Source organism: Felis catus, chromosome D1, assembly GCF_018350175.1.
Source record: "Felis catus isolate Fca126 chromosome D1, F.catus_Fca126_mat1.0, whole genome shotgun sequence".
Classification (NCBI taxonomy): Eukaryota; Metazoa; Chordata; class Mammalia; order Carnivora; family Felidae; genus Felis; species Felis catus.
The window spans coordinates 95,753,052-95,765,560 of record NC_058377.1 but is presented as its reverse complement, the minus strand read 5'-3'; the positions used below and the strand labels follow the sequence as shown (position 1 = coordinate 95,765,560).

Genomic DNA, 12,509 nt, shown 5'->3' with positions numbered 1-12,509 from the left:
GTCAGTTAAGCACCTTAAGTCATGATATCCCATCTCATGAGTTCGAGCCCTGCATCTGGCTCTGTGCTGACAGCTCAGAGCCAAGAGCCTGCTTCAGATTCTGTGTCTCCATCTCTTTGCCCCTCCCCAGCTCACGCGCTCTCTCTCTAAAATAAATACACATTAAAAAAAAATTTTTTTTTAAGTAGTTATTTTGGGGGTGCTTAGTCTCTCTTCCCCTTGCCCGCTTGCATGCACTCTCTCTCTCTAAGTAAATAAAAAACATTAAAAAAAAAAAGTCTTTAAAATAAAAAAAAATCACTCTCTAGACAAAAACAATCTAGGCAGGTTATTTTCTGAGAACAAAAGACCTTCTGTGAGCACAGTCTCTGGCTTTTTCTTTTTTTCTTTTTTAATTTTTTTAAACATTTTTATTTATTTTTGAGCGGGGGGAAGGGCAGAGAGAGATGGAGACACAAAATCCGAAGCAGGCTCCAGGCTTCGAGCTGTCAGCACAGAAACTGATGCGGGGCTCAAACCCACAAACTATGAGATCATGACCTGAGCCGAAGTCGGACGCTCAACTGACTGAGCCACCCAGGCGCCCCTGACTCTTTCAATCACTGATGACTTACCTTCTGTAGGCCTTCATGAATGAGGTGGCCTATGTCATCTATACTTCTTCCTAGTCGTTTAGATAAATATGTGAAGATTGGATCTTCTTTAGGTAATAGAGGTGCAGAAAGATTAACTCTCTCTTGTACACCCTGAAGAAAAGAAGAAAAAAAGTGAAAAAAACTAAAACAAAACAGAAAAAGGAGATCATAAGACAAAAGCTCACAAGTAACTCAGTATCTTAATGCATTTATTTTAAAGGCATATTAAGGGGCGCCTGGGTGGCGCAGTCGGTTAAGCGTCCGACTTCAGCCAGGTCACGATCTTGCGGTCCGTGAGTTCGAGCCCCGCATCAGGCTCTGGGCTGATGGCTCGGAGCCTGGAGCCTGTTTCCGATTCTGTGTCTCCCTCTCTCTCTGCCCCTCCCACGTTCATGCTCTGTCTCTCTCTGTCCCAAAAATAAATAAAAAACGTTGAAAAAAAATTAAAAAAAAAAAATAAAGGCATATTAAGAAATAGGAGATATTTGCAAAATTATAAAGCTGTTTGAAAGAGGAGGAGAAGAAATATAAAGACTATTTACAAGCAAGAGAGTAAATTACAGAAAAAAATGTAGAAAACAAGATCCTAAATCTCTCTACTTACTCGCAGGTGCTGAAAAGCATGTATACTATATGGAAGTTCTAGAATTTTGGTACAATCAGGTTGCTCAGGGTCTGGAGGGACAGGAGATTGTGTGTCGATATAATCTTCAGGGCTAAAATTAAGAAGCCGGGAGCAATGAATGAATGAAAGGTGAAAAAATGTCTAATTTTCCCCTATGGAACCATATTTTCATAGCATCTCTACAACCAATATTAGTCAACATTCAACCTTTTTCACATTGCTACTGCTGGAGTCAATATTTTGAGAGTTCAACTTAAAGGAGATAATTCGAGAGTTAGAAAATAGTAGGTGTATCAAAGAATGTTAAGATCATGGGACTGTTTTAAAAGCTTTTTACAATTCTTTCTAGAAATATTAAACCACTTTACACTTCTATTGACAGCCTCTCTACATTTTTACCAGTTACTGATTTTTAAATATTTTTTTCCAGTTTGATAGGTGAAAACAATTTAAATGGTTTAACTTGTACTTATTTGATCCTTACTGAGAAATATGTTTTCCACATGTTTATGGACCATTTGTATTTCTTTTACTATAAACTGTTCAATCTTCTACTGTAGTATTCAACATTTTAAGTCAATCTTTAAGAATTCTACATGTGAGTTATTTTGAAATTTCAAATTTCAATAAACTCATTCGTGATTGAAGCTTATTCTCATTAGATAATTTACTGATTTGAGAAAGTTCTGTTCGGGAACACGTTAATTTTATTTTTGGAGACAGATTTTCTTTTACCTGATGTCTTTGCTTTCCAAAGTTATGTATGTGCCATCATAGAGATCCAGGTCTCCTAAGGGCACCTTGGCTTTGATGCAGTCTGGATCTTCTTTATTATGTCTCTGTTCCAGTCCTGTATCTCTGTCCTCATTCTCTTCTATGTGAATTTTTTGAGCAACTAATTGCTTCTGTTGAGAAGACAATAAGAACATAATGAATTTTTCTGTTATTTCAGTCTAGATACCACATAAGAGGAGAATTTAATGTGTTGAAGTTAGAATCCTCTATACAGACAAGGATTCTGAGCACACTAGTGCCCCCTTATCTGCAGAAGTATGTTCTAAGATTCCCAGTGGATACCCCAAACTGTGAACAGTACCAACCCTATATATGTTATGTTTTTTCCCATACATATATACCTATAATAAAGTTTAATGTATAAATTAAGCACAGTAACAGATAACAATAACTAATAATAAAATGCAAGTTATAACAATATACTGTAATAAAAGTTATGTGAACGTAGTCTCTCAAAGTATCTTCTTGTACTGTATTCATCCTCCTGATAATGTGAGATAATAAAATGCCTACATGGTAAGATGAAGTGAGGTGAACAACGTACGCACTGTGACACAGTGTTAGACTATTAGTGACCTTCTGACGATAGGTCAGGAGGAGGATCATCTGCTTCTGGACCACAGTTAATTCATGGGTAACTGAAACCACAGAAAGTAAAACTGTGGATAAAGGGGGATTAATTAGTTGACAACTAAATAAGCGTCTCTAAACAGGTATTCATGGACAGAAAGTAACAGAAAATGACATTCACACTAATGGCACCTGAATACCTCCGTAATATGATATCTGACCACCTATGAAACTGCATCTATTGGAGTGCTGGCTGGCTCAGTTGGTAGAGTGTACAGCTCTTGATCTCAGGGATGGGAGTTCAAGCCCCACACTGGGTGTGGAGCCTACTTTAAAATAAAAACTCGGGGCACCTGGATGGCTCAGTCCGTTAAGCATCTGACTTCAGCTCAGGTCACGATCTTAGAGTTCATGAATTCAAGCCCCGCGTCAGGCGCTCTGCTGACAGCGTAGAGCCTGGAGCCTGCTTCGGATTCTGTGTCTCCTCTTTCTCTGCCCCTCCCCCACTCATACTCTGTCTCTCTCAAAAATAAATAAAAAAAATAATGGGTATGAAATGTTTTAATTATTGGAGTAGACTGTATTACTATTAATGAACTTGTGGCCTTACAAAGGACTCCTTACAAAGGACTCCTTACAAAGGACTCTACACCATTGTTCTGCTGGACTCATATGTGGCCAGTATGACTATTTTGACAAATGTAACATGAGAGGTGCCATTAAATCCTCTGGAGGGAAGCATTTTTACAGCCAGTGTATGTTCTTTTCCCTCAGGTACTGAGAACAGCAATATTCCAGACAGTAGCTGTTCTGTCATCTTGAGTACTGGCTTTTGGACCAGAGTGACATTTAATATGATCTTATTGTTTTAAACCATTAAGATTACTGGGATGTTACTAAATGATGTTTCCACTTACTCCCTCCCCACTCTCCTCCTGTAGGTAAACTATACTATACTGCCCTATGACTTCAAGCTTGGCCATGTGACTTGATCTGGACAATGGAACGTAAGTAGAATTTTTTTTTTTTTTTTACTTTATTTATTTTAAGAGAGAGAGAGAGCATGAGTGAGGGCAGACAGAGAGGGAGAGAATCTCAACTAGGTTCTGCACTGTTAGAGCAGAGCCCAACATGGGGCTCAGATCACGAAATGAGCTGAAATCAAGAGTTAGATACTCAACCGACTAAGCCATCCAGGTACCCCGAAATGATGTCACTTCTAAGTAGAAAGTTTAAACAGGCTTGAATATTTGGTTAGTCTTCCTTGAGCCTCCACCTTCCTCTGTGAAACAGCACTGAGATTTTTGGGACTGTTTGTTGCCAATGCAAAAGTTGACATACATTGCAAAATTTAGACTATCTTAACTAATGCAATCCTTAATGTGATTAAACATATTTTCAAATATTTATGACATATTTTGTAGCTTGATTGAGTCTGCCTATTTTTCCCTAGTGATTCTTCACTGATTTGTAGACATTTGTGAAGAGTGATTCTGTAAACTCATTCTTCAGTTATAACAGTATTCTCCCAGCTTATAACTTATGTTTTAATTTTCTTCATGGTGTCACTTGCGAGACAATTTTAAGATGGACAAAACTATCAATTAATTTTCTTAATTGTGATTTGTGTTATTTAAGGAGCCCTTCTTTATCCCAATGTCATAAACATATTAATATATTCTTATTTTTAAGTTTTAAAGCTTTACTTTTTCACATTTAGTGCTATTGTCTGAACATTTATGTCCCTTCCACCCTTAAAAATTTATATGTTGAAATCATAACCCCTGAAAATGGTATTAGGATGTGGAGCTTTTCAGAGGTGCTTAGGTCATGAGGTTGCTGTCCATGGAAAATAGAATTTTGCACTAATATTCATGTGGTAGCAAAACCTGATGAAAAGCCATTTTATACTTTTTATCCTCTTGGTGTGAATATTCACACATTTCGCTAAAGAAATATTAATGTCTTTGAATATGGAGTTTGGGACCAGAACCTGCTGGCAGTACAATGTAATACTAGATATCTGTACCTATAACAGTTCTAAAAGAAAAAAAAAAGTAAAAAGCTGTATTCTAACCATATATAGCCCTGGTGATTTCAGATGAGGGACGGTGAATTTGTATAAATACTGCCATCACAGCTTTTTTCTGCTTAGTATTTACATAGTGAAAACTTTTTCCATCCATTTATCACCACACTGGCTTTGTGTTAGGTGTATTTCTTACACGTCCCATACAGCTGGACTAAGTAAGAAATCCAATCTGATAGTCTGAGTTTCAATCAGCAAGTTTAATCTGATATATTTACTGTGATTGCTGATCTATCTGAATTTATTTTAAACATGTTATTTTGGATTTTCTGTTAATTTTTTTTTTTTTAAGATTATTGAAGTGTAGCTGACACAAAATGTTGTATTAGTTTCAGGTATGTTTATCATTCTTTTTCTTTGCTGCTGTTTTCTCTTTTCCTGCCTGTCATGTGCTTGTCAACACTTTCTATGTTCCCTCCTCTCCTCCCGTATTTTCTCTTAACTTGTAGGTTTGGAAACTACAGATTGCAGTTCCATTATTTTAGTCCTTGCCTCTACTTTATTTTTGGTTAAGTTTTTCATCAGTAAATATTTTAATGTATTTCTGAAAGATACTCCTTAAATACAGTTTGTTTGGGCGCCCGGGTGGCTCAGTTGGTTGAGTGTCTGACTCCTGATTTCGGTTCAGGTCATGATCCCAATGCTGTGGGATTAAGCCCCACATCATGCTCCATGCTGGGCACGGAGCCTGCTTAAGATTTTCTCTCCCTCTCCCGCTGCCGTTCCTTTGCTCCTGCTCTCTCTCTCTGGAACACACACACACACACACACACACACACACTCACGCACACACACAAAACACACAAAAAAATCTCTTTAAAAAAAAAAGGGAGGGTGCCTGGATGGCTCAGTGGGTTACATCCAAGTCTTGGTTTCCGCTCAGGTCATGATCCTGGGGTGGTGGGATTAAGCCCTCCTTTGAGCTCTGCGCTGGGTGTGGAGGCTGCTTAAGATTCTCTCTCCCCACCCCTTCCACTCTGCTCCTTCCCCTGCTCGTGCTCTCTCTCTCAAATAAAAAAATAAATAAGACAAAGAACTTAAAATAAATAAATAAATAAATAAATAAATAAATAAATAAATAAATAAATAAATAAAAATACAGTTTGTTTGAATCAAAATCCAATGAGGCCCACACACTGCAATGGCTGATTTGTCTATAAATCTGTTAATCTACTGGTAATTCCTCTAGTTCCCCTCCCCACCTTTTTTAATCTTTATAATTTGTTTAAAAAGATGGGTCATTTGTCCTGCAAAGCTTGCCACTCTATACGATTTTGTTGACTGTATCTCCTAGGTTCATTTCACGTGCCCCTTTCTTTGTCTTGTACATTTCCTAAATATTGACAGCAGGATCCAGGGGTTCTTAACTTTTTTGTGTCATAGACTTCTTTGGCAGTCTGATGAAATCTGCAGACTCCCTTCTCAGAATGATCTTGTAAATACGTAAAAAATATAGAATGGCAAAGGAAATGTCATTGAAAACAAATGACCCTGGAAAATACAGTGGTTTGATTGAATTCCTATTTCTTCTGGCAAGACTACTTGAAAGGTAGCAAGACTCTTAATTTTTAGTATGTATGCCCATAAGTTTTCCAACAGGATTTTGTTACTTTCACCTTCTCATAAACAGGACAGAAGAGTCTAACAAGCCTTAACTAATCACTGAACATACCTCAACACAACTACATATTAATTTAATCTAGTTTTACCTTTCAAAGCACAAAAAAATAATTAAATAAGGTTAGCAACTTCTTCGTTAGTATTTTTACTCATCATTGTATATCCTACGCGTGTCTACTGGGTGTACTTTTCTTTGTGCTGAAGTACATCTTTAATTTTCTTTAAAGTGAGAGTCTGGTAAATAAACTCTGTATGTCAGAAAACATCTTTGCTTTACCCTCACTCTTAATGATGGTTTAAAAGAACATCAAATTCTAGTTTGACTGGTTTTCCCCTTAGCACTTTGAGGTTATTCCTCCGCTGTTTTCTGGCACCTTAAGAAGTTCATTTAGTTGTCACTACTTTGTAGAAAAATGATATTGTTTAGTGTCATGGCTTTAAGTCTACATTTCAGTGAATAACAAATTTTTATCTCCAGCCTGTACCTTAATCAAAAACTGATGGAGTCAACATTTTTCATTTTCGTTTTCATTGACATGATGAATGGCATTTTCCCCCTTCACATACTCTAAGTCTCCTTCTCTTTATATCATACTGCCTCTTAAAAAAAAGAATGGAAATAAACATATACAATGTGTATATGCATTTGAAAATAAAAACTATTTTCTGCACCGATGCACTTTTTGAACACTGTGTTTTAAAAAAAAAAAAAACAGGGGCGCCTGGGTGGCGCGGTCGGTTAAGCGTCCGACTTCAGCCAGGTCACGATCTCGCGGTCCGTGAGTTCGAGCCCCGCGTCAGGCTCTGGGCTGATGGCTCGGAGCCTGGAGCCTGTTTCCGATTCTGTGTCTCCCTCTCTCTCTGCCCCTCCCCCGTTCATGCTCTGTCTCTCTCTGTCCCAAAAATAAATAAAAAAACATTGAAAAAAAAAATTATAAAAAAAAAAAAAAACAAAAAAAAAAACATATAAAGCTTCCAAGCACGAAGCTGTATAAATATACCTACTGTCTTATTCCCAGTTTTTCAAATAATTAATATTGTGTGTAATTAAGCAAAATCAGTTTATGGAAATCAAATGATAGAAACAAAAAGGTCAGATTTTATTAGCACCAATAGGTTTCAAGTTTTCAAGGTGCAAAGTGATTAACGCTTTCATCTCATCGTAAGAACACATAATAACAAGACCTTAGTTTTCCCTACTTGGAAATTAATAAAAATTACATTTTTATAGAGTATTGAAACCATTCTTCCTTTTTTGTATTTTACCCAAACTCTCCTTCTAAGCATATGTATAGAGACTGTTCCTTTTCATACTTGATGGAAAAACTTATACATGGAAACCCTGAACAAGGATAGGAGTCAAGAATCAAGCAAAACCCAAGTTAGTCTGTTTCTCTTACTATTGCTCAAATGTCCTCTAATTAGATGTTATTTTTAAAATCAGGATTTAAAGGTAATATATTCAGGGTGCCAAGGTGGCTCAGGCAGTTAAGCATCGGAGTGGACTTCGGCTCAGGTCATGATCTCATGGTTTGTGGGTTTGAGCCCCACATCAGGCTAGGTGCTGACAGCTCAGAGCCTGGAGACTGCTTCGAATTCTGTCTCTTTCTCTGCCCCTGCCCAGCTCATGGTCTGTCTCTGTCTCTCAAAAATAAATAAAATGTTTTTAAAAAAGTTAAAAATGAAAGTAATATATTCCTATAAAACTGAGAAGAATTGAGCTTAAGAAATAATTCGCTCTCATTTTTCTTTGAATACAATAGCTCCCCATGAAATACAACAAGTTTCAGCTGCATATCACATGCCCATTGCCTCACCTCCAATTCTTTGAGGTAGTTAACGGTTGTTTCTTGTCTCATTAATATGACTAAGTCATGGGGATGCTTCAAGTTCATCGGCGAATCCACCTGCAAGCAAGTAAGTGATAAATAAAGCTCAGATTTCATTAACATTTGTTTGGATTCATATAAAGTTCCCTTTAATATGCTTTAAATTACTGTTCAACTACCACTATAATCAGTGTTAGGTGCTTACTAAAACCCAAGGACTATTTCAAAAGCGATCGCACATAAATTTCAGCAAAGAGAGTATCATGTTCAATAGCTGTCCCTTGAATTCCAACTTGAAAGACTAAGCTTTTGAAGTGAGTATTCTAACTTGGTCAGTCATAGAAGAAATATGCGAGAAGAGAAGTATTTGGCAATGAGTGATAAAGTAAATTGCTTAAAATATAATTCATGCTTGTAACAATAAAAAAGGAATTGTCTTGTCTTGACAGAATATTCCATATCTGAACAGGTTTGGAATGATAAAAGGAAAACACTAAAAGCACCTATTTTTGAAGGCTATTTGTAGAATCCATAAATCAAAGTTAATATAAAACAATCTTGAGATCTCTTATTTACAGCTCATGTTCTCTGGATCATAAACAAGTGACCATGTGGTTGAAGATGTAGGAAAAATGAGCCCTCCTATGCTAAAAGGAGGCTTATAAATTTGTTCTGGTTGAATGGAGGGTCATTTGACAACATGTATCAAAATGTTAAAAGTGCCTATCTTTTGATCTGGCAATATTAACTCTAGGAAAACTATCCTACAGACGTTATTAAGCAAATAGGCAAAAATACACACAAGGATAAAAAATATATATATACACACACAACGAAGCTCACTACAACACTTTAAGCTGCAAAAAAAATTAGACACAACCTAAGCCCACCAATAAGAGAATGGGGAAATCCACAGTCTAAAATAGGATACAAAAAGACTAGACATACTGTCATGGGAGCATGTTCACAATGTATAATTAACTAAAAATAAAGAATATGTATACTACAATATTTTTAAGAAATTACGTGCATATATTTTTATAAATGTATACATGTTTCTACATGCACAAAACCAAGTAAGTTTACAGTGGTTTCTTTTGGGAAGTGGGATTAAGAAGAGAGGCACACTCTCTTTATTTATATTTGTACATTTTAAAACTGTTTATCATGTACACATATTACATTTATAATAAAGAAAAAAAACCACACACACACACACACACACACACACACACACACACACACACACAGAGTTTTTGAATTCCAGAAAAATCTGACAGCGTTCTTGGTGCCTAAGGGATAAGATAAAGTTCCTGCTATCACATGGTGCTAGACTGGAGTTATCAAATTATATACAAACTCTTCAGGAAGTTCCACTTTGAGAAAAAACTATCTTTTGTAATCTTTAAGAAACTGGTATCAGCTCAACTAATTGAATTTAGAGCTAGCTTTTTAAGTGCAGAAGGTAGACTTACATAGATCTTGATGAATACAACGGCCTATTAAAAAAGATTTTAGGGGTGCCTGGGTGGCTCAGTTGGTTAAGTGTCCAACTCTTGGCCTCAGCTCAGCTCATGATCTAACAGCTCATGAGATTGAGCCCCACATCGGGTTCTACACCAACATTGGACAATGTGGAGCCTGCTTGGGATTTTCTCTCTCTCCCTTTCTGCCTCTACCCAACTCTCTCTCTCTCTCTCTCAAAATAAATAAATAAATAAATAAATAAATAAACAAACAAACAATCTAAAAAATATTTTAAAAGAAGAAATAAGAACAACATGAAATAGGGGTGCCTGGGTGGCTCAGTTGGTTAAGGGTCTGACTCTTGATTTCGGCTCAGGTCATGATCTCACTGTTTTGTGGGTTCAAGCCCCACATCGGGCTCTGCGCTGATCCTGCAGAGCTGCTTGGGATTCTCAACCTCTCTCTTTCTCTCTGCCCTTCCCCTGCTAGTGATCTCTCTACTCTCTCAAAATAAATAAGTAAATTTTAAAAAATTAAAAAAAAAAAACCAACATAAAATAAAGTTGGATGCTTGCTTTAATAATATGCATTAAATTGGACAATGTTAAGTGACTACAGATAAAACTCATCTGCCCTTGCTCATTCTATCATTTCAGAGATGCCAGAGGAAAAAGACGCTAGTCCAGAATAACTTCCCTTGTAATTATCTGGATGTATAATTATTATTGTATCATTATGGATAATCATTGCCCATGGTCTTGCTTTTAAGATGAGATTCATTCACTGCTTCCCCTGGCCTTTCCACTATATTGGAATTTATATCAAAACCGCACTCTGTACTTAAAAGGCACTAAAAATATAATAGCAAGTCCTATAGTACTTGACCACCTGAGACGTAAATCTCCTCTATCAATCAAAGCTAACAAAAGCCTGCAAGCAAAACGTTAGGTTTATCTCAATAAGACATAGAAAATTTTGCTTCTCTTTAGAAGTATTTGAACATATTCCCAACAGTCAAATGCATATAGGGCAGGGAAAGCTACTATATAATGGATTGAATATGGACTGATTTAACTCCCAAGGCCCATCAACCTTTTTTTATGACATTGTGATATATTATTTGTGATACATTATAGGACACCAAAATTTTTACAGAAGAAAATGTAAAAGCTATAGCCAGTGGTCAGAGTGCAAAAGAGCTTTACATAAGGAGGCCAGAGAAAATGTGCTTACTTTGCTACTTCATCCAGACTTCAAGAGGTAGCTATTTAGTACATGACTGTATCGGTATTTTTAAACAAGGTTTTTAGAAAAAGACAAGAAAACAAAACCAAAAACAGGGCAAGGGGGAGGAATGCGGGAGTAAGATGTTCCCATTCCAAAATACCTAAACGTTCTGGTCACCTGGAGAACTGCATGAGGAACAAAAGAAAGAAGACTTACACTGAAGAAAGACTGAAAGCACAATCTTAGTTTCAGATTAAAAAGATACTAGCTAATCGGGGCTTCATCATATTTGTATAGCAAGGGTTTGGCCAACGTTCCTTTGTAAGAAAGTACTTTTCATTTCCTGAAGTTTCATTAAGTTCAACACAGATACAACAGCTAGAGGAGACACAAAGATAAAATTATCACAGAAGGAAGGGAGTGCACTGACAGCTGTGCTTCCCCTCTGGACACGGCAGCAAATGGCATGGCTCTTTGCCAGATAAGGGTTGGTTGCAGATTTATGCCTGGCGTATATTTTTATTGAGGTAACTTCAAGTTCTTAAAATTTAAGGCTTTATAATATCTTTGACAACTGCTAATCAGCTTGAATTTCTCTCCTTTCAAACGCCTCTCCTCCTCAGGTTACAAGAGTATGTTTGTAAAGGTACAACATCCACTCAGCCAATAAACGTTTCTTAAGCCTCCGTAAACCAGGCCCACCATGTCAATATAGGAAACCTACGTACTCCAATTTTATTCACAATCTGAATGCCTTCAAAATCTTTAGCATTTAGAAGAGGCTGCTATCAGCCCAGGAGCAAAAGGTGACAGGAATTAGAGAGGTAGGTTAAAAAGGACATGACTCATATGTAAGATCTCAAAGCACCTTGTGGCTTTTTCACAAGGGACAAGCAACCCTACAAAATTCCATTACTTCACAGCATAATAAATGATGCTTGTAATGACTTGAATCATAAAGAAAAGGGAATTATTTTCAAATTTGTTCTACTTAAGATGGTTAAAAAAGTATGAAATATCTTTTACAGCAAAGTTTATACTGCAAGGAAAAACTGACCAAATATTTGGAAATTAGCTAAACGGACTTCTATTATACAGAATGATTCATTCTCTAAGAGTTCTCAATTCAATTGTATTTTCCTTTGAATACATTATATAAGTACATGTGTCCAATTATATAGAACAGCAGTAAATATCTGACTCATATCAAGTTCATTTTCATATATTTCATTTGCTGCTGGTCTCTCTAACCGAGATATTGTTAATAACTACCTCTCTAATCTGGAACCCTACCTCAGTAAATTCACAGGGTCACGGAGGGAAATGTCACTATATAAGGATAATTACTTCACTGGCAAATCTATAAAAGGTGACTATTTTAAACTTAAAATAACCATTTGAAGGGTATAAACATTTTTGAGTTCTACAAAAGCAAGAGAGAGGCAATCACTTTCCACTGGTCCTTTATGACAGGAAATTGAATACTTCTATATTATAATATTAATTCCAGCCCTCATATGCAACTTATTCTTCACATATGCTAAACATTCTTACCTATTATTTTTAATGGTATTCAAATGAGTACATGAGAGCAGCATTACTGAAATCTTTTTTTTTTAATTTTTTTTAATCTTTATTTGTGAGAGAGAGAG

At 36.4% G+C, this 12,509-nt stretch overlaps 1 protein-coding gene across 4 annotated transcripts in view; it reads right to left on the bottom strand.

Annotated features, from left to right (window-relative positions):
* Positions 1–12,509, bottom strand: part of TTC17 (tetratricopeptide repeat domain 17) — a 126,968-nt gene that overhangs the window by 95,144 nt on the left and 19,315 nt on the right. For all 4 annotated transcript variants that reach the window (XM_006937212.5, XM_003993184.6, XM_045039155.1 and 1 more), the window contains exons 2-5: positions 8,152–8,241; positions 1,996–2,165; positions 1,240–1,351; positions 615–746 (exon numbers count right to left, since the gene is read on the bottom strand). In XM_006937212.5, coding sequence (XP_006937274.1) covers positions 615–746; positions 1,240–1,351; positions 1,996–2,165; positions 8,152–8,241 — 504 coding nt within the window. The remainder of the gene's footprint in view (positions 1–614; positions 747–1,239; positions 1,352–1,995; positions 2,166–8,151; positions 8,242–12,509) is intronic.